The sequence below is a fragment of the Paralichthys olivaceus genome, chromosome 6 (assembly GCF_024713975.1).
Source record: "Paralichthys olivaceus isolate ysfri-2021 chromosome 6, ASM2471397v2, whole genome shotgun sequence".
In the NCBI taxonomy this organism is placed as follows: domain Eukaryota; kingdom Metazoa; phylum Chordata; class Actinopteri; order Pleuronectiformes; family Paralichthyidae; genus Paralichthys; species Paralichthys olivaceus.
Window position 1 is genome coordinate 17,006,086 of NC_091098.1, and position 23,339 is coordinate 17,029,424.

General features: G+C 40.7%; 1 protein-coding gene across 4 annotated transcripts in view; it reads left to right on the forward strand.

Annotated features, from left to right (window-relative positions):
- The window catches only part of cacna2d3a (calcium channel, voltage-dependent, alpha 2/delta subunit 3a), a 108,373-nt gene that overhangs the window by 21,071 nt on the left and 63,963 nt on the right, over positions 1-23,339 (forward strand). For all 4 annotated transcript variants that reach the window (XM_069526665.1, XM_069526666.1, XM_069526667.1 and 1 more), the window contains exons 3-4: positions 2,152-2,268; positions 14,117-14,176. In XM_069526665.1, coding sequence (XP_069382766.1) covers positions 2,152-2,268; positions 14,117-14,176 — 177 coding nt within the window. The remainder of the gene's footprint in view (positions 1-2,151; positions 2,269-14,116; positions 14,177-23,339) is intronic.

A 23,339-nucleotide genomic window follows, 5' to 3' on the forward strand; every position in this document is an offset into this window, starting at 1 on the left:
TCTCTGTCTCTCTGCTCACCCTGCTACTCATTTGTGCTGCTGTGCAGGAGCAGCGAAGAGCCTGCATCTAAGCAGGTTGGCATAACATGAGAGAGGGTATTCATTTTGATATGGCGGTAATCTTCTGTTAAATCCCCAAAGAGTGAAACACAGCCGCCTGCAGCTTTGCACATATTTTTATGTTTAAAATGTTTTTCTCTTCTTCTTCCTTTTTTTTTCTGTCCAAATATACCCTTCGTCCAGATCAGTTCTGTGTGTGTGCATGTGTGTGTGCGTATATATATAAATATATATATGTCTGTGTGTGGATGTGGGGGGGCATGTATGGTTGGGTATTAGTGAGACTTAATGTCACTGTCCCCTGGTTAAGGCGCTGGTTAAGCTAAGCACCCTGGCATGGGTTTATAAGAGAATAATGTGATTTCAGTGTAGTGCAGATACCAGGGGCGGCTGTGTGTCATCAGTACTTAAATGTGTGGTGGGTAAAACTTGAAGGTGGCTGATAATTCTCTCTGCTGAGCTGATTGGATTCGTTTATATGTAGATTAGTTTGGAGAAGCAACACAGACAAAGCTTTGCACTTTCCGGCATTGCTGTTAGTCCCTCATTGTGTATTGTATTTTTCTGTAATTCAAGTCTGCACGGTGGTGCTGTGGTTAGTGCTGCAAGACGGTTTACTCTGGGTACTCCAGCTTCCTCCCACAGTCAAAGGAAATGCAGGTCAGGTTAATTGGAGACTCTAAATTGAGTGAATGGTAGTTTGTCTTTGTGATGCACTAGCAACCTGTCCAGTGTGAACAATGCCTGTCATCCAATGTCAACTGGGATTAGCTCCAGCGCCCCCTAGCACCCTCAAAGGATGAGCGGTATAGATGATAGATGGATGTACTATAATTCAATCAATCACCACTACTTCTGGCTCCATTATACAGAAAGACCTGTTGCACGTGATTCTAGTTACGTCCACCAAGGGGGTTCTTTTCACCTATGTCCGTAGGTTTGTTATTATTATTATTATTTATTTTTTTGGGGGGTGGGCACAAAAAGTACTAGACATATTTTTACAAAACTTGTATGATCATCATAGATCCTGGTGTAACAGATGAGACATAAAGGTGTTTGGTCAAATATTATAGTGGGGTACTGGTAACAGGTATTCTTGAATGAAATGTATGTTTTGGTGCAGGGGTTGCCCTCAGGAGCCTGTTCTTGTGGATGGGGGATGTAAACTTATTATGTTGTTGTTGTGATGCAGCAGGTAATTGTTGGGCGGACTCTCTGGTAGTTGGAAGCACCTGCGCCTGGTGTTCTCCCTGCTATAAAAACTCTGTCCTTCCGGCTGTGACTCTCTCTCACTAACCTGACTTTCATGCCTTGTAGTTGCTTTGTTCTCAGCGATCCAACATCATCCCCTCACCGCACACGCTTCACTCATGCATACACACACCCTCGCTACTGATTCCACTGATGAACTCACCTTATTACATGCTAACTCTGTGTTATGTCCATTGTCAGACAATTTTCTTTAAATAAATTACTCATCGTGTGGCTTTCAACCTGCGTCTCCCTCTCTTTTTGTCATGGCTTCTGAGTCGGGTCGGGACAAATGCATACATTATGGGTCAAGGAAGAACCCATTATATTTTCAAATCGAAGGCTGACTCAAAAATATTTTCACTTTCTCTAACATAGTGAGATAGGGCCTTTCTCATTCCCATTTCCAGTTTCTCAGAGAGTAATTCACAGATCTTAATGAAACAAATCAAGCATGTTTAGGGAATATTTATGAGTGTGTGTAATTTGGTGCAGATCCAAATAAAAATCAGCAGCAAGTGAATTTTAATGTGGTTTCATGAAGGGACTGCCTTGGCAGAGGTATGCACTCTAGTGAGCATCATTCTTGTTTGTATTGACTTGTCTTAACTTCGCGTTTTAATTGTTTTTAAAACTTCAACTAATGACTGCAACCAGTTAGGAAATTACATTTTCATATTTTCTTCATCACCTTGCTTTGCTGTAAAAATTTGGTTATTTCTCTGATGTGAGATGAAATGTATTGATTGGATCATGAACATTGGCATGAGCTCAATATATGTATTGATTTTAACAATGGTAGTATTGCATCCTGATAACATGTGTGTTTACTTTCAGAAATACAAGGAGTTTGAGCGGGCGGTGCGGGTGGAGGAGATTGATGGGCTGCGGCTGGTGAAAAGGCTGGCAGAGGACATGGAGGAGATGTTTCACAAGAAAGCACAGGCGATGAAGGTATGACTTGTTTCTTTGACTTACTCTTCATTTATTACACTAAACCAAAAATGTATTCAGAATTGAGCCAAAATATAAAATTCTGAAACAACTCTGACACAAAGATTTGATAAAAAATAACCTCATAACAATCAGTACATCACATTTAGCTAATACAATATAACAGTACCATGTACATTTTCTGTTGCACTGTTACATCTATTCCTAGAGCGGCTGGGAATCCAGATGTAAAGATACAGGACTGAGCTGAATGAAATTACTTGGTAAAGTGCTTATTTCTGAGCGCTCTGTCCACCGTATTGGATGTCTGAAGAAGTGCTGTCGTGTTAAATTGCCCCAGTGAAACCAGACACATCTGGAGTGTGGTGTGTGTGAGAGAGAGAGAGAGAGAGAGAGAGAGAGAGATGTGAAAGAGAGGCTGTCGGCTGAGGTGACAGACACGGAGAGGCTGTGATCCACCCATCAGTGCCTGTGTCACTTTATCGATCAGCTCAGACCAAACATCAGTATTTGGAAGAGGCCAGTTTAGGACAATACTCCTAAAAAGTAAAACTGAAATCACAAGATTTATAATTTGTATGTGCTTGTGTGTAGACCTCATTCATTTCAAATACATTTCAGATGGGAATAGTCAGTTAACTTGCAGATTTAGATACAAGTAAAATGAGTTCAGCCTGTTTACGTACAGTCTTTAATATCTAATGTAAGTATAAAATAGTATTACATCAAACATGTTACATGTGTCTGATAATAACTGTAACTGCACACATGTAAACAAGCTGGTTGCGTGGATAGAAATGCAGGACGATGGAGTCAGTTGACTTGGGCAGCTGCTGTCTGTGTTTACCTTCAGACGGATTCTAAAACTATTTTGTGTGTCCTTGTTTCCCTGAATCTCAGTGGAGACAAGCCATAGTGACACAGATGCTACAGTTATGGGTTGAAAAGCTTGGAATATCCCTTGATAACCCTAACCCTACATTTTGTGGCTAATACTTGAGCTCTGACTATTAGTGCGTGCTTAATTTCTCCTTTCTTAGTTATTTGAATGCTTCATTCAGATGTTGTTGGTACATGTGATATAGACACTTACAGCATGTGTTTATGTTGTGTCTGCATTTGTAGATGCAGGTGTGTGTGTGTGTGTGTGTGTGTGTGTGTGTGTGTGTGTGGCAGGTGCAGTTCAGGATGTGTCCACGGAACACTGCCTCTCTGGCTGCAGCTCTAGCTCTGGGTGATAGATCCTATCAGGACAACATGGTGCTGTTCACAGAAATTGGATTTCTCTCAGAGTCTGGTTGGAGGATAACAGCTGAAAGAGACGTGAGGGGAGGGGGGGGGGATGCTGATAGAGACAAACAATTTCCGTGCTTTAGTTTTGCTCGTGCCTGTGTTATTAGTCTTATGTATGATACAGTTGCCCACATTGAGTACATGACCATGCCTGTTTCACAGTGTTACATTCATTCTGTTGACATTCCCACCTGTATGTGAGTCATCTGGCATTTAACATGGCTCCTACTTGTATGATTGTTGGCATAAACACATGGTTTTAATTGAATAGTGTTAATCTCCCGTTAGGAGGTAATCAGTTCTCTGATAATAATGACATTTTTTTTGTAATTAAATCAGCACCATATGCTTTACAAACCATTATTGGCTGGTTTTAATCTAGTGTAATTTTTCATTATTAAACAGTTTTAACTGTCTGCTAAACTTGCTTGGTGACAGAGAGCGTGTCAAACCCCTGGAGATATAAGGGCTCACTTTGCTAATGGCTTCTCTAAAGGTGCCTGCCTGGATGCTGGAGGCCTGAAGATTGTACATGTCAGGGAGGGTCATCACAATGTTCAGCCCACCATCATGATCACCCAACACACTCCCAGACAGCTGGACACACCCTGCAACACACACATACACACACACATACACACACACATTAAATACATTATATATATTGAAACTCAACGACACTTTTAATAGAATATAAAAGAAAAATACACCAAAGATAAAAACAAAAACGCATTACTGGTTTGTTAGACAGTTTCGATCAAAGTATTCAAGGTGATCATTCAAAGATTTAAAGTACAAGTTTTATTGATTGATATGATGTGAATGGAAGTTAATTTTGGAGAACGGCATCCACAACAATGACAGGACATGAAGACGTCCCACTCTATCAGATTTGTTGGAGCTGCAGAAACACCCAGTCCACTCAGGCTTGTACAGTGGTGTTACACAGTGGCTGATCTTCTCTCAGAAACTGTCTTTGACGGGACAGTGGCGTGCAGAGCGAGAGTAGACTCATAACAGCCAAGTGTAATTCAGATCTGACGTAATGTTAATTAGTAATAGCCAGTACGATGAAGCGGCAACGGCGACCAGTCGGTGCATAAAATGAGAACGTTAATCCTAATGATACTTGCTTATGATTATTGGCCTAGATTAATAGCCTAGAAAACTTGAAGCCATTTGTGTCTGAAATTTCAGTGGACCTCGGCCAAACCTCAGAGGTTGTGTGCACTACAGAGTGCAATAAATGTGATGTGGTGTTGTGACGTTGAGAGGGGGAACATTGGATACTGGTTTAGCAGAAGTGCATTTTCTGTGAGGAAAAGAAAGAGTTAATTTTATCGAAAAGAAAGCAGGGAGGTAAAGAAAAGCCGCATGCACACGTTCATGGAGTATTTAAACCTTGTCAGCTGTTATCATGATTCCAGATCAGCTCCACCCTTCTCATTTCCAGTGCTGACAGTGATAACCATGTGATGAATGGTTATTCACCAACATGAAGTCCTTTTGAGGTTTCTTTTCTCTTCAGTTAATCTGGACTCTCTTCTGTCTGCCCTCTTGTGCACCCCTGCTGCTGTCCTCAAGCATCCTTCCCTTCCTTCTCTGCCTCACCTCCTCCTGTTTCTCTGCCTTTTACTAAAGCATATGTGGCGCTTCAGTGATCCAATTTCCGTGCAGGCGCTCTCCGCTGTCCGTCACCGTAGTTTTATCTCCCCGTCTCCACATCGATTCCCCCTCTTTATCGCTCACCGCCACCTGCGGAGAGACAGCAGCTTCCACGGCTGTAAAAGGATGCGTCTGTTAAAGTGTGTCGGGTTGCTGATGTCATTCTCTTACTGTGTGTTTAGGTGAGAAAAGGTTTGCTCTTGTTCATTCTTTTTGATTTGGAGAAAGCAAGACAGTAGAGAAACGGATTTCTAAAATTAATTAATAGCATAAGCTTCCTGCAGTTTTGAGGAACAAAGAGTGACAGTGTATGTATTTGTGTGTAATTGTAATTATAACTGGTGTTTGATTGTGTTCGTGTCTCTTTCCCTTGTCACCTCCACATTATTATGGCAAGCACAGCCAACTCTGACAGGAAATAAAACTTTGAGCTGTTGCGTCATTTAGATACTTCACCAATTAAATTGCTGGTCCACTATTAGATTTAAAAGGTCAATCGCATATTAGAAAGTAAACATGTGCTTGCAAAGGATGTGTGTGTGTGTGTGTCTGTGTGTGTGTTTGTGTGTGTGTGTGCGTGTGTTCTGTAAATCCATGTGTATATTTATGTTTATTTTAGGGCTCAGCATCTTAGCTCGCCATTGTTGCTTTTTAATTACTGTTACCTTCATCAGGTCCTGAGTCAGTGGGATATTATCATTATCATTGTCTAGCAGGCTCTCTCGTCTCCTCCTCCTCTTCTCCTCCTCTTCTCCTCTCTCCTCTCCTCTCTCCTCTCCTCTCTCTCCTCTCGCTGGAAAAAGCCAGAGCAGACCGTTTAAAGAAACAGTGAAGATGTTGTTATCAAAGTTGAAAGGCGTGGAACTGTTGTAATGTCCTCTTTGAAGTCAAGCACGACTGTGTTTCATGTGACAAATGCACTTCAAAGCGCAGTGGATGCCTTGCTGCTAGGGCTGTTTCTCCTGTAATGGCATTCAGTCTCTGCTCTGTACCTGCTGATATCATTTACCTGTGGCAGCTACACCTCTGTGGTCCTCAACATGATTACCAGTGTAGAGCGGAGGCAGCCTGCGTAGGTGTATGTCACAAATACAAGGCACACACACGCCGAACTTTTAATGAAATTTTCGCTGCCAGCTAAACCTCCTGTGAACATTAATTTTCGGTTCCTAACGTGCACAGTGAATTTCAAACATGAATTTCGCATGTCAACAATGTGGAGTAACTCATCGTCTGCAGGAGATGATTTGAATAGATGTGTTCCCTCTTATTAGCTGAAACGTGTCAACAATTTCTGTTGTTTTACTTTTTCCTGTCGATCTTTGTAGTAGTGATACTTTGACTCAAGGATGAACTGATTTCGGTCAACGGTCAGTGTGACTTTAGAAATCATGTTTTAGGGCATAGCTCAGGCTTTCGTATGCTAATTGTGACCAAATGCGCTCTTATTGAATCCAGTCAAAGTCTTCTCATTAATCATATGAGTTTGGAAAAGTCATGGATGTGAATTGAAACTTTATTGGTTAACTGGGGCATACAACTGTGAGGTTGTGATTCCAGTAACAATAATGGGCCAAACTATAAAAATGGGATCAAGTTTGCGATAAACCACTTTCACAAACATCCAAATTGTCATCCATTAGTAGTGTATATTTTAACTTCCTCTAAATTTGCAAAATAAATTTCAAATTAATAAACATTCCTGTCCAGTTTTATTATACATATTCAGAGTTGTGAGCATCAAGATAAAGATTTGGTGGCATTTATTCAGTATGTGAGAAGCAATATATTCCAGTTCCCTGTTTCACCATTTTGTCTGCTGATTGTTTTCTCAGACGTACAGTGTATTAGAGGTACATTTGCTTATCTCAGATTTTGCGAGTTGGTGTCATCCGGCCCTGCAGTGTCCTTTGCTCCTATCTGCCTTCCTCCCTGGCTCACCACACTGTCATGCTGAGCTCACACCACTGCTCCCCTCATTTCCCTCATTTCATTAGCTGTCTTCATGTGTGTGCGTGTGTGTGTGCGTGTGCATGTGTGTGTGTGTGTGTGTGTTGAGAATGATGGCTACTAATGACTAGGCAGCGCCAGCCAGTAGATGTCAGGACCGGACAGGACAGCGACCGTCTCTTCCTTCTCCTTGTCTTCGGTTGTTTTCTTGTCACCAAGTCATCAAAGTGAGAGAGAGGGGTTTGTTTTACTAGAATGATGAAATCAGGACATCAGCTGGGAGGATGGGAAAGAAAAAGACAAGAGAAGTACCATAAGTCAAAAGTTCATTCCAAACATGAAATGAAAGTGAAGAAAGTGAAGGAAGAGGAAATATGAGAAGGCTGGCTGGGCTGGATTAAGCACTTCATATTCCCTTTCAGTCAGCAGAACTGCTGAGAACTTGTCAAGTATTGATTATTGGGATCTGATGTTTCAAAGCACACCACTCTCCTCCCTCTCCCTCCATCCGTGTCTGTCTCTCCACCATGCTCTGTCTATTTGGCTCCTGCCCAATCTAAATGTGCAAAACAGAGGAAGCAAAGTGTCACAGAGCACTTTTCCATTTTGTTGATGCTGCAACTCTTTCTGGCCTGGTATGACAATATTAATTGCTGTCCCCAGTGCTATTGATGGGGTGACCCGAGCCAGTCTTGCTCAGCCCAGCTCAGGCCTCAACGGATCAGGCCTTTGGCAGAACCGAGACCCGTCGGACCTGCCCTGATCCAGCAGGCCAAGGCTTAGTTAGCATTTCCTCTTACATCTGAGGAAAAATATCTGGCCAATTAGAATCATGCCACATTTTTCAAGTGAGAGAAAAAAGTCAATAGCTACTTTCTACGCAGACAGCGCCGATATATGTAGATTCATTTTGGTTGTTCTTTGTAATTGGAGCATTAAATAAGCAACACAATAAAATGTCCAGATCTCTTTAACAAATAATGAAAGAAAAGTTAAGTTTGAGCCCAAAGTACAAATGCATGCTAAACCAACAGCACGCAGCACCTCTGGGAATATTTTTATGCGAGTTTATTTAGAACTGAAGTCGACTGCGGTCTTGTCCGTTGCTACCTCGAGAAAATATTCAGATTTAGGCCACTGCCCCTCTTGGTGGAGGGAATGTGCCGAGGCAAGGCTTAATGTACTTTAACTTCCGCTACCAGTCAATAATGTATGTGCCCTCCCTGTCATCCGCTCCTCCTCTGCTTTTCTGGCAGCGGTTGTTGGCATAGATCAGCTATATGACAGCATTCGCTAACTCTCACAGCTTTAGCGTTTGCATTCATAATGGATCGGCATTTGTTAAGGTCAGCAGCTTCAACCATCAGGAAACCTGCCGTGGCAGAGCGAGTACAGCGCCAGAACAATAAGACAATCACGTTGACAGCTAAATGAGGGGGATCGTTTATGAACTTTCAAAAGCGTAAACAAGCTGAATCTGTTGTCGGGCAAATCATGATCGCAGGATGTCAGATAATGAAAGGGGGTGGGGAAGTGCAAATGTCAGAGAAACTGACTGGAAGGGTGGATTGGGACGGGGTGAGAAATGATTGAGATTGTGTTTAATTGAATGGGAAGACATTAATATCAGGATGTTTCTTTCATGCATCAGACTTTTTTGTAAATTAAAAATAATTCCTTTTATGGGGCCTTTCTCAGGCATCATTTTCTGTGTGTATATGCATTATTTTATTTAACAGATATAAAGCATCGTGGAAAATGCTGACAAGGCTATATTTGGACGGAAGCGTTTTGCAGTCACTTGAGAAAAATCTGCTGTTTTTCGTTTTACTCAATCATCTCATTAATTCAGAAAAACAGAGCAGATATATTTTATAGGGAAGATTATCTCATGATATCTCAGATAATTCAAAAAAAGATATTCAGCTCTGTTTTTCTGAATTAACAAAATAGTCTCCTGTACAACCCAGCAACTGGCTCTCACTTTCATGGAAGCAAACATGTCCCTTCTGTTTAGTTTAATCTGGTTTTATTTTGGTTTGGGTTTGAGACATTTGGAGATACTCCTTTCTATAAGTGTCTTACCTCTGTTGACACTGTACTTGTAACCATACAGCACTGTTAGAGGGTTGTATCAGGGTTGGGCTGATATGTTTCAACAACTGTAGCTCCCGTGCTGGTGAGAGATTGCATGATTTCTTTATTTTTTTATTTAAGAAAAACAGATAATTCCCCTGAAAAAATAAAATAAAATTCAGCTCTGTTTTTCTTAATTAAAAAGATAATTAAGCCGTCAATTCAGAAAAAACAAAGCAGATTATATTCTTATATAAATGCAATATGCTTCCGTAAATCTGAACTTGTTAACCCAACATTTTGTTTCCTGTGGTTTGATTTGGGCTAAAAAAACATAAGGAAACAGTTACATGTCTGTGTGGGTTTACTTCAGGTCCTCTGGCTTCCTCCAGTCCAAAGACAGACAGATTGGGGTTAGGTTACTTGTGAGGTGTGAGTGTGAGTGTGAATGGTTATTTGTCTCTGTATGTTGGACCTGCAGAACACTGGCGACCTGTCCAGTGTGTACCTCGCCGTAGTCCAGTGTCAGCAGGGACTGGCTCCACCTCCCTCAAAGGACAAGTGGTATAGATGGTGGATGGATGTGAAACCGAGGCAGTTGATATAAAACAGAGCCTTATCCAGACTAGAACGGTTGAGTTGGGTCTCGTCAGGTTTGAGTTGAGAATCAAAGCTCCGTAGTGAACACAGAGGCCAGCGGAAACACATCAGGGATCTGTAATCAGGTAGAGATGCAGACTCTTTTTCTGGCGCTAACACATTTAATCCAATTACCACAGCAAGTCTTGTTTGCTCTGTGTGTTCCGTTTTGACCCTGTCAGCTACAGTGAAGGCTTGTGAACACGTACGTTTGAGTAGGAGCGTGTGTGCATCTGTTTTCGTGTATTTTCAGGGAGACAACAGGGCCGGCCTCTCTGACTATGTCAGTTTAATTAGCGCTGTCATCTTATACTGAGCCTGGATGGAATGACTTGAGAAGAAAAGTCATTTCCTCTCTCTTTTTAAACTGGATCATAGACTCGCCTTTTTACAAGAAGATGTGGAAGGTTCATTTGAATTTTATATTTATATGTGAGACACACGCAAACACACGCAGTTGCCCACAGCAAAACAACACACACACATACACACACACTCAGACAAACACACCACCTGGAATCCTGGTGATGCGTTGAATTAAAATTCACAGCGGTGAGTTGTACCTACTTATCTCTAATCTGTTTTTCCGAATGAAAATCTCCCGGTTATTAGTTATTTTTACCCTGGAGCTTTAATTCCCATCTTCTACATGGTAAGATACAATAAATGAATAATATTCCAGCATAGATTATCCGCAGGTCAGAATGAAGTCTTTGAATTTTCAGCAGAGTGTAGGAGAGATTAAATAATTGGCCATGTAGAATATCAATTAATATATATTCCATGAGATGATGTAATGCTGTGCAATAGCCGACGTTGTGTGTGGGTGTGTGTGTGTTGAGTATGACACATTAATAGGTTTAATTTTAGTGTCTCACAAAAACACCACTGTGACACATTTTTGCGGTTCTCAGATTCAGTAAGATTTGACCACACTCACACATGCATACACTCACACTGAGTGATTGACTTCTGCAAAAGCAGGTACAAGACATAATAGGTCAAAGAGCTAATCTCTTAACATGTGTCAGCAAAGAAAATCATTAGCACTCACGTATGTCCACAAACACACACATGCAAATGCTGAAAAGTGTGTTTCTATCGACGCCGGCTTCACAGGCAGCTCCTGACATTTCGCTGGGAGTGTGAGGCTAAGCGTTCAGACCTTTCGAGAATATTATTCTCTCATTCCTCTCCCATTCTCCTTTTATTCCACCGTTCTTATCTATGTTTGTTCCTAGAGCATGCTTTGTTGTCCGCTTCCAGCAGGTGCACCTGCCTGAGGTTTTGTGGTGCCTGTCAATGACCGGATACACACACACACACACAAACACACACACACACACACACACACACACACACACACACACACACACACACACACACACACACACACACACACACACTCTATCAAGTCTTAACCCTCAACTAAGTTTTTGAAAAAGTGAGGACCGACCATAATGTCCTCACTCCGTAAGGTCCACGCTCGAAATGGTCATACATGCTTTTTACACAGGCATTGTTTGGTTTTAGAAAAGATTTGAAGACCAGGCCAAATGGGAAACTTGACTTTTTTGCTGTGTGTCAGAGACCAGGGACGAACCTGAATAAATGTATACATGAATCTATACTCAAATAGAACCAAGTACAGAATGATATGCAACGATATGCATCAGCCAGGTGTGTTGCCATGGTGAGGAAAATGATTGGCCATGCTCTAGATTACAGTGTTCACTTTCCAAAACAGCCTGCGTGCACACACAGTAGCAGCACACACACACACACACACACACACACACACACACACACACACACACACACACACACACACAGACACACACACACACAGACACACTGAGCTCTGCTGAAATAAGGTGGTTGATTGCAGTAGTTTCACGAGTAAAGCCATTTGAATGGAAATGTGAAGTGGAAGTGCGTTACCAAAACTCATAGACACCGGGACCAGCTGTGAATGACAGAGATGACTTGCTGTGAGAACAGACAATATACATCACAGCTGGAAGTAGAAAGAAGTGCCACATATTTGCAGATGTTAAATTTCAACTGCAGCCGTTATCTCCCTCCATCTTCAGGATTCTTTACCATATGGTGAGCAACCTCTGAGCAACCTCTGAGTCTGAGGTTTGTTTTGAGGACTCAAGTGCTTTTGCGACTCTTGTTCAGGGTTCCCACGGCTCCTTAAAAAGTCTTAAAGGTTTAGTGTGTAGAATTTAGTGACATCTAGTGGTGAAGTTGCATGTTGCAGCTGAATACCCCTCACCCCACCCTCTCCTTGAAAGAGAACCTCTGGTAGTCTTCAGTTGTCATAAAAACTCATAAGGATTTAGTTTGTCCAGTTTGGATGACAGTAAAAAACATGGTGGCCTCCACAGAGAGGACCCCCCCACCTCCATGTAAATATAAAGTTTTAAAATATAGGGGCCCATTCTAGGGTAAATAAAACAACAATTCATACAATTTAGACGAAACACACTAGTGAAAACATTGCTAGGATTATTTTATATTAAATTAATGCCAAAAATCCCTTTCACCTAAATCTTACACACTGGACCTTTAAATGAAAATGAAAGTTAGGTCATAATTGCCGTAAATTGACCATAACTTTGCTGCCAAATATTAAAAGGAGGTGTATTTAAGGCTGATGGGAAAGTTGTCACCTACAGTGTCCTCCTATAATAACGTCTGAGACACTGCCAGTTTTATGTTTGTAATTGTGGAACACCGATGGGTATTGATTTCTTCTATGCTGAATGTTATGTATTCATGTGGGCAGAGCACGACACAGCGCCACACAGTTCCCACTCAGTCACTTGAGTTTTGCGAGACATAATAGTAATTGAAAACAAGTTTTGTGTTCGAGTCAGTGAAGTTGGCAGACATGACCATAACTCTGTACAACAAACAAACTAATAAACAGACTATATTAATATCATCATAACAATAAAAACTACAAAAACAATGGTTATAACAATAATTGTAATGAACAGGAAAATAACAACAAAAAGAACATACACATGTTTGTGTATGTGTGAATACACTGCCTCAATGATGCAATTTATAAAGGTCTAGGTATGTGTATATGAGTAAGTGTTGGCAGACAAATAGCATGAATGTGTATGTGTATATGGTATGTGACCAAGTCTTGTGTACTTTATGTCTGTGTTTCTGTGTGGGAATCTGTCAAGCAGTGAAAACAAATCTCCCTTGAAGGCAACACGACTCTTGGTCTCACACTCACACACACACACACACACACACACACACACACACACACACACACACACACACACACACACACTCACTAGTCCTTGAATGAATAATCAATAAGAAAAGCAACAAACATGAATCAACAGAAAGTGACTCATCAAGTAAAAGTGCCAAACATCCGTCTGCTCTGTCCCAGTAATGAGGGATTCCTGCTTGTCTGTTAGCTGAAGAATAATTTGAAGAATTAATAATGTAATAAAACATTTTTGACACAACAGTAACACCAGTCTTCAATCACTGATGATTTATTTATGTCATACCTCACCACGTCTATCTTTATGTACAGTCTATGAGTATGACATACGCTTATAAGCTGACATTATAAGCTAACATCCATAAACTTTATAAAGTGTTAATATTGGATTCCGATTCAAATTATGTTGTAACTCTTGTGATTGTTCCCATGAGAGAGAGAGAGAGAGAGAGAGAGAGAGAGAGAGAGAGAGAGAGAGAGAGAGGGAGCTAGAGAGTGAATGATAGAGGCAGAGCTAGAGAGAGAGGTAGAGAGCATAACGTTGACTTGAACACTCAGATACCCGCACTAGCCTACAGGCACACGCAGCAGACGGTGGCAGTAAGAGGGTGCTGATAGAGTAACTGTGTGTGTGCACATGCGTGTTGTTGAGTGCATGTGTAAAACTGCATGAAGTGATGACGGAGATTGCTGTAGTGGTGTCCAAAGAACCCGAGGCACTCATTACCTTTACTGCTGAACCATTTAGGAAAATAGTCTCTTTTCACAAGATGGCCCAAAGTCTGTCTGCTGTCAGTCTGTCTGCTATCTGTGTCCTCAGGGCTCCAATGCTTTGGGGTAAAGCCAGCTGTAAAACTACATTCTGTATAGATGTCTCTGCTGCGCTTGTTATTTTCTTGACCCTCTAATCAATTCATTTTTGTGCTAAGGCTGTGCTTTCTCTCTTCTTCTCTCCTCCTGTAGAGACTGGTGGAGGCAGCAGAGGAAGCCCACCTCCAGCACGAGGAGGATCCAGACCTTCAGGTGCGTCTGCTGTATATTCTGAACACACAACTGCCCTTCTAATCAACATGTCTACTTCCTGTTCTTGTAAGATCACCATTCCGCCACCAACCAGTCAAGCTGCAGTTTACGTGCATGTCTGCACTAAAATGTGATCTAATTAGTTCACACTTGAGTCCAAGAGAAGGTTTTCTCAAAGAATTCCGGGGAAGTTTCTTCTGAAATTACAGCAACTTTGACCTTACATCCTTGAGACCAAGTGGACATTTGCATGGACAGACAGGTGGACGGACAATCTAAAAACAACACCTTCACATCAGGTCTGCAGCCAGAGGCTTTGTTTTGAGATTGTCTTCAGAGTTGAGGTTATTAATCCTTGTTTATCCAGGATTTATTCTGTGACTAACCAATTGTGTCTAAAACATAAATTGTGAATGATTTCTGGTAATATATTACTGTTATAGTCCTTCTCAAAAACTCAACCCCTTTTAAACCCAGGGAGTTCCACCCTCAGTTTTGCAGACTTGGGCAAATGCATTCAGCTAATCATATCTGCAAAAGCACCCCCGAACTCAGCCTCTGCTCTCATGGTTCTGCCTCAAATCCATTTGAGAAGCTTTAATTTTTAGAGTGCAGCTTTGTATTGCTTGTGTGTGCGTGCGTGTGTGAGAGAGAGAGGAAGAGGAAGAATAGTGCGTGGTTGTGTGCACTTGCCTGAGTTTGCTGTGCATCTTGCCCATCTCAGAACAGAGTTTATTAAAGTAGGAGGAGCAACAACAGTTACTTGACTTTTAAAGAGGAAATATGACGCTAAGCCGACTCTGGAGAATTTGCGGCTAAACTACTTTTAAACTCTGTGGGGTGTGTTATGTGTGCCGGTGGCGGTGAGTATGTGTTTACTCTGTCAGCTCTTTAAGACATTACAGCGAATGCCCTGTGGTTTTCTGCTGTCATGGATAATTAAGGAGGATCAATTATTAAACTTAACCACTGACTGCTGTCCAGCTCTGAATCTTTCTCTCAGAGCATTTTTCTTTTTTTTTTTCGGTCACATGCTTGATTCCCCACATCTTTTTTTATACTACACATAAACCTTTAACACCTCATCTAGCAAGACCTGCTATCTACAGGCCTATTTGGTTTCTATTGTATGGAATGTTTATTATTTAAGGTAGATAACTAGAATTCAACTGAAAATGAATTCACAGTTTAAAGCATATTCTCAAAACATTGTCTGTTTCCAGCTTTGATAATGTTTTGATGTGCTGCTTTTTATTTCTCCACACTGGCGACAGTTGTGGTCTGAGGTTTTATTTATTTCCGGTTTGTCTGTCTTGTCCTATATCTTTAAATTTGGCCCAAATGTTCACCTGGACTTTAGTGGTTGAAGGTCAAACATCACTGTGACCTTACAAAATTAGTTTTTAGCCATAACCCAATAATTCATCCAGCAATACTGTCTTATAAGATAAAATGATGGAGTTGATCATTTTACTGTATATCCAAAATGTCAACGGTCAACTTCACTGTGGCTGCAAAAACACTGTCCTATTTAACAGCAACACTCAGGAACAGACGGTACAGTTTGGACAGAGACAACTTGAATGGTTGGCAGAAGCAAACAATCGTGACAGAGTAATTACGGCCTTTGTTTTCATCTTATCTTCGTCTTATTCTGAAAACTTAGCGAGAGGATGTGGTATCAGTCAGGGAAGAACCCACATAATGTTGATTTGGATTCTGATCGGGGGCGGACCCAGGATTTTTTCCACGTTCTTTAACATCGTGAGATGAGGCAATTTTTAAATTTGTTTTCACTGGTTTCTCAGACAATCATTTATGGATCTTGATGGAAAAAAACATGTTTTATTCATATTCAGTTAACTGATATCTATGAGTGTTTGCAATTTGGTGAGCTTGATTGAATCTATGGTGACTGTTAGGCCAGTACATCTAATTTCTGTTTTGTATCATTGTTATTCAATATCTATTTTACAGTATTGTTTCACCGAGCGATTAATCTAGAAAATAGAGATACTTAATGATGAAAATAAACATTATTACTGGCAGATATGGACAATTGAAGTGGGTTCTGTGTAAGAAAATATAATTACTATTATACTTTTAGTTCCTATAATCAGAAGGTCAACAGATTTTCACTGAAATAGATTCCTTCCAAATTTAGGCAGGATTTTCTCAAAGTTATATAATGTTTTAAAAAAGTTAATTTTTTTTCAGCTGTAAAAAGCCAACTTCACTTTCTACTTTCTGAAAGCATTTTGGAAAATGTACCCCGTAATCTCATGTACCTGTTGATTCAGCCAGTGATATCAACCTGAAAAGAAAATTGCAACATTTCATTGCAAAATGACTTACTAAGGTGTGTGTGTGTGTGTGTGTGTGTGTGTGTGTGTGTGTGTGTGTGTGTGTGTGTGTGTGTGTGTGTGTGTGTGTGTGCGTGTTGTGTGCATGCATGTGTGCGTGCTTGAGGGACAGCAACACTGTGTGGGCTCACCCTGTCGCTTTATGCCAGTAATTGCTTCACAGTGATGAGATGAGCCCAGCAAAGTGTCCCTTTGTTTCAGATTTAATGACACAGCTACAGAGCTGATGGACGGTAAAGAGCATATAGTGAAGTGTAGAGTTCCACAATGTTTAAGACAGAGTGATGTACCATTATCAAGCATAAACACATTTGTTCAACAACATATTCTATGTATTTTAAATGTAATGTGACAAGAATATTGGAGTAGGAAATAAACAAAAGTTGGAAGAGGACAGGATTGAGATAGACGCACAGAGGGATAAAAGAGGAGACAAAATGAACATGATGGCAATCTCATGTACCTTCCAGATGCTTGTCGGCTTGTGTGACCATAATGTGAGCATCATCTTAATCACACGTTAACTTAATGGCAGTTGGTGTTCGATCCAGTGTTACCTAATTACAGAGCTACATTTTTCAACCAGGAAGATACACAACATGGAGATAGTGGGTTGAGTAAGGAGGACGTCGCACCACAGATCAGTTTTGCTATAGTTTTTTTTAGCATCACAAATGTATAACTCCTTAACTGTGGGATACTATAACAAACTATTCATACACCAAATAACGTTCTTTAATACTTTACTGGCTCAGCGAGTCATCCTCACTGGTTTTATTTTGACAAAAAATGGCCCTACGTTTCAGATGTGCTTCATCGTGTCCATCTTTGTCATATCCCTCTTCCTCCTCGTTTTCACCACTGCTGCTTCTAACCCCACCCTGCTGCTTCTAACAGCAGGGTGGTGCAGTCATGTAATAGTTAGAATTGATGTTATTTAATAAGTAAAATGAGAATTAATATTGTGGCTGATTGATTGTATAAGACTGACTCCTTTTATAAATGAATGGCAACTATGCTATTGTTCTGCATTTATGTTAGTGTGTCCTTGTTGGCATGTGTGTATCTCTGTCTGTGCGTAAATGTGTGTGTGTTTCTTGGTATTCATCCTTAGTTAAGCAGCTTTTTCGGCACCTCTTAACGTCCCAGCCATTCATTTCTTATTGCTAATTTAGTTTTGAATTGGCGGAGCGTAAAATTCAATATGTGAGCATTCGTTAGTCGCGATCACAAACCACTGTGGCGACATGTGAATATCCATGTACATTTGTGTGTCCGCACCTGTGTAGCTGTGCATGTGTGTTTTGCGTGCGCGCAGCTCTGGCGGTGGTATTGCTAATAGAGCTTTTTACTGCACAACATGGTGAATAGACGGCAATTATCACCAGCTGCGCTAAAAATACTACATCCACGCTGTAGGGTGAAACCTCCTCCATCACTATTCGGGGTTTATCATAAAATGTTTGTGTGTGTTTTTTTTTGCCATTGGATACATATTTGGCTGGCAGCGGTTTGATAGGAATTTCCTTATCTATCCTTTCCAGAGCTCCTCTGCTTCCATGTGAAATTGGCACGGTAATCTGCTGCGATTTTCCTCCCTCGCTCTTTTACCCGCAGTGCTCATGTACTGTAAATAGGAAAGCAGAGAGCAGCCTCCTATGCCCTCTGCAGCCAGTAAAATCCTTCCTTGGAGGCTGAAGACAAACAGCCAATTGCCAAACCCGATGCTTACTGAAAACGTAGCCCCAGTCTGGTGGGAGCAGTGGGAGAGAAGTGCTTAATCTTTTTCCTCTCTGTCGCTTTTGTTCTCATACACTCCTGTCTATAGGGTATTACCATAGAGTGCAGAGAGGTGGCCACATGCTTGTTAGTTTGCCAATGTGCTTGTAATACAAAAAAAAAAAAGTATTTAACCTGTGTGAGTGTTCCAGCATGTGTACCCGCAATATCCTCTGCTTTGCTGTCCAGTCGCATGCATGGCCAGTGATGTGAATATAGGATTTTTAAGCTGTTTATTCAAGAGTTGGCCTTGACTGCCCAACATGTAATGCACTAATATACCACACACACACTGCTTCCTCTCACCCACCCACTGCCGACTCGAGACACTAACATTTTCAAGTTACAGTCGCCTCAGAGACAGGAGTTCAGAGAGGTCCCTCACAGACAGACAGTGTGCTACTAAGGATCAATGACAAAAATGTTCAGTCACCATTTAAACAGCTTAGAAAACCTGACTCATTAAATTTGTCATCATAGGTAACAACACTGAGAATGAAAGAAATTGGTTAATAAATAATTATTGTAATTGAAACATATTCACATACACTGCCCATGCTATCTTATATATTTTTTAGATTAACCAACCATACATACATAAACATTGACACTTCCAACACTAAACTTGAGAAAACTTACTAATTTTTTTCACTGTGTTTTCTATAAATCACACTGAGAGGAAAAGTCAAAAGATCATGTCAGTTCAAGTAGAAACTCCACGCTCTTATTACCTGGGATATTGCACAACAAGAACTGTCTCAAAATTAAAGATGCCTTTATTTTGCTTTAGGATTTCACAAATGTATTAACGTTTGATTTCATGAGATTTACACACAAAACACACAAAAAAAGTCAATTCTCCCTTATACCTGACACATGAGGGAGAATAAGTGTCATGTCTTCAAAGTTCTAGAGAGAGTCTGTGTCCACTTATCAAATCAATGATTATTTTTTGAAGAAAAATAATCGTGTGATTTTTATGTGCACAAGGTATAAGATACACAAAGAGAGATTTGAAGCACAGCACACTCATGGACCCTCTCTTGGCCTAATTTAGTCCCTCTGCTGTCTTGTTTGCTCAGTACCTGCATCCATGGCCCCCTGGTTGTTTCCCAGTCACATTTCCACACTCGAGGAGTGGCGTCTTTTCCCATTTTCCCCGCCATGAAGAAAGAGTATAAGGAAGAGTGGAGCTGAAGAGGAGATGAGAGTTAAAAGTGAACACCAGAGGGTGGGCCGTCACGCTCAAACACCGCCCCCCCATCCACCCGCTGTCTCACTCTCTTTTTGCCCTTTGAGGCTCTCGACTCATTGTTGTGCTCTTTGCGGGTTTTAGCAAAATAAACAGTAGGTGTTTTTATTTGAATATGGGCATATGTAGGTTGTGCACTTAATAAACTGCAAGGCTGCTCCTGCTCCATAGGCACTTTTAATTCAATGTCTTTCTGCCGTGCTCGGTTTTAGTCATAATATCTGAGGCTTTTCGAAAAGAAATCCCAAATGCTTAAAAGAAGAGGCACATAATAAATAAATAAAGGCACCCACTAACAAAATTGCTCACCGTAATTGTGTAGCTTGAAGAGACAGCCATCGAACTCAAAGTGATCGCAGGGAAATAGCAGTATTTAAAGTCAGCATTAAGTGTGTGCTTCACTGTAATACCTTACTCACTTAGCACACACAAAACGATTCTGACAAGTCTGTAGAAACCAGTTAACTGCACATGTCCACAGAAGCACTGAAGCGGGTTTAGTTCTAAAGCTTAACCGACTGAGACCATTTCAAGGTGTTTTACACACAAATGAAATTGGAGATGATTTAGGAAAAGAATTATTAAGAGATATATTTTATGTTAAAATGCTTCTTTTTAAAATACTTACTCAAGAAATCTTACACTCAAGATTTTAAAATGTGATAAGACAATTATTGTTACTGTAGTGTGTATCATGCATGTTCCATTTAATGATCTTTAATAATGAAGAATGAATCATGAAGGTTATCATATTTTTCTGTGAATTTTATTTCTGTAATTCACAAATGCACAACTGATGCTGAAGGAGCATGGCGAATGGTGATGTTGCTGTCGTGTAATTATTTGTATTATTGGTTAAAGAAAAAAGCAAAAAGGAATAGTTCATGATGGGACATAACTTTGAATTTTGCTTTTTAAACACATAAATGTCTAAATTAATGTACATTTCTTTAAAAACAATGACCAACACTTAATTGAAATAAAGAACAAATTATCTCCAAGTTATACACTGGGGAGATGAATAGACCTACAGATACAATAAACGCAATACAAAATTAATACATTGCAGTATATACAGTAGTGTATATTTTAGCCAAATGAATTCATCCTCCATGTTATTGAATACATTTATTCATACATATCAAACTTAATGCAGCTTTGACAGTTAAAAAATCACAAATGTATAAATTTTTCTGGCTCATATTTCGAAACAGGCAACAGGAATCTGCTCCCTCGATGTCTGCCCCACACTGAGTGAGTGGGTGCTGATAGTACATGTGCGATCTCTCAGCGTAATGCACTCCAGCGTTAAAGATCAGGTTGTTAACACCATGATCAGGGACTGCATTAGTGGCACTGCGCACTCCTTCACTGTAATGCTGGAACGGCATAATTGACTTACTCAACACATGCACGAAGACACGCACATTACCAACCATGCTGTACACACACAAATCAAATGATGCTGGGGTTCATGCCTGGACACACACACACACACACACACACACACACACACACACACACACACACACACACACACACACACACACACACACACACACACACACACACACACACACACACACACACACACACACACACACACACACAGATGCTCACAGACTATGCCCCTGCCTCAGCTCACACACCCACACACACTCCCACACTATTGAAACTTGAAGGCTGATGGGTGCAATTTTAATCCAAATTAAAGCCCACATGCTGTGAATTTAAATAAGTCTATTAGCAGACTCATTAACCATTGTTTGTTTTAAACTTCAGTTTAAAGTCCCTGTGTTTTAAAGGACTAATGCCTCTGATGGCGTATTCTCTCTTTTCTGTCACTGTCCTTCAAGACTCTTACATCTGCACGACTTAAATTGTTCAAACAAATTGAGTCATTAATAACTGTTGTTTTCTGTCTTTGATTTTGAGATCGTGTCTGTGTGTGTGTGTGTGTGTGTGTGTGTGTGTGTGTGTGTGTGTCAAGTCAATGCAAAGTCTTAATGGATATTTGTGCACCTTGCTGAATAATCTGTGTTTGGGAAAAACTGCTACAGCTGTACAGATCTATCTCATTTTCTTATTGTACCTTATTCCATCACACAATCAGGGAGGAACGAGAGAGCACGGCAAACATATAGATGGGAGCTTTAGACCGAGACAGCTTCACAGTTGAAATAGAATTGGCACAGATAGAGCTGATAGTAGCCGAACCTTTGCAAATGAGAACTGTATGTATGAGAGAGCCCATGGTAGACAGAGGGTGGTGGGAAACCTGAGAACAGCATACAGCCAGTGATCAATGCAAAGAAGGAAAGAGGCTCAGCCAGAGAAGGAAAAGGGATAAATCAGGTTGGGAGGGAAAGATAGAACAGGTACTAACTAGACAATGGCAGAAAGGGAACAGAGTGAAGACGCAATGGGGTCTTGTCCTCTGCAGGTGCAGTGTATCATGTGTCACAATGTGTGTGTTCGTGTGTTGTTTCTGTATGCCCACATTTTGTGCAATTTTTTTTAACTATCCTAGTTTTCAGCCAGTGGTGATGTTAGGTTGAGTTAAAATCTGGGATCTCTGCTGCCAAGTGGGGAAAACTTCCCATGTCCACAAAGGGTATGCTGAGCCAAGTAAAAGAGTGGAGGGAAAATATCAGCAGAAATATGCAACACCGTGCTCCCTCACCTTGAAATGGCAGTGTTCCCCTTGATAAAAGCGCTAATAAGCCTAATCAGGCCTGATTAATTACACTGATAGGCGCTGCATTTGCCAGCCTAATTGATGGCTTTATCTGTGTTTTGCACTAGGCTGAGGGGGTGATGGTGTTCCTCAGGAGGAGCTGGAAAGATTTAGCCCAAATGAAGGTTACTGGTGCGAGAACAGAGAGAGGGTAGGGTGGAGGGGTGGGGGGGTTGCTGATTGAAGAATACAGTGGAAAGAGTCAGGTTAGGTAAGTGTGAGGACGTTAAGGAATGTTGACTTTAAACTGTGTGCTGCTGTTTTCCCAAAAAGTATTTCTCTTTAAACCTGCAGTCTTTTCAGTCCTGCCCGTGCACTGCAACCCTCAGACATCAAAGTCCAAAAAGTGTCTGTCCCAGTCTGAATGAAAACACGTGTACTCAGGCTTTGTATAGGACTCCTGAGAACGGCAATTCATTCTTCTTAGAGGCCCTTTCAAAAACCTAATCTCTTGGTCATTACAAGAGAAATCACTTTTGGCCTTGTGCCACATAATCACCACTATTCACCTTCAGTAGGAATTTGAAGCAGTGAGAACAGTCAAAAATATTTTATTCAGGGAAGAATAGGTGTTGTTCATCAACTGTATATATTTTTATCCTTGTCAAGTTTGTTAAACAGAACAATGATGTATTTATTATCACTTCATTGTTATTATTTCATTGTAGTGAAGAGATTTCTATTTTAGAGTTCAGGTGCGATCAAAGTAGGTTTGAAATGGAAAAAAAAAGATTTTGTCCAGACTTATAAAAGTGGCTTCACCAGCCTTTACCTTATCAAAAGCCATTTATACGCAATGCTAGTAAATACGCTTCAATATTGTGATGCATCATAGAAAAGTCCGTAGTTTATTCGTGGACCCCAAACTGACTTACAGTCTGTACAAGGTGCAGCATCCTCCGTTCTTAAACCCTCAACATAGATATAGAGTTTGATTTTCAGTCATTGTATGTGTAATATACACATGTTGACTGAAGTCCACATGATGAGCATGCAGAAAGATAACTTGGATCTACTCCACTGGTTTCAGTA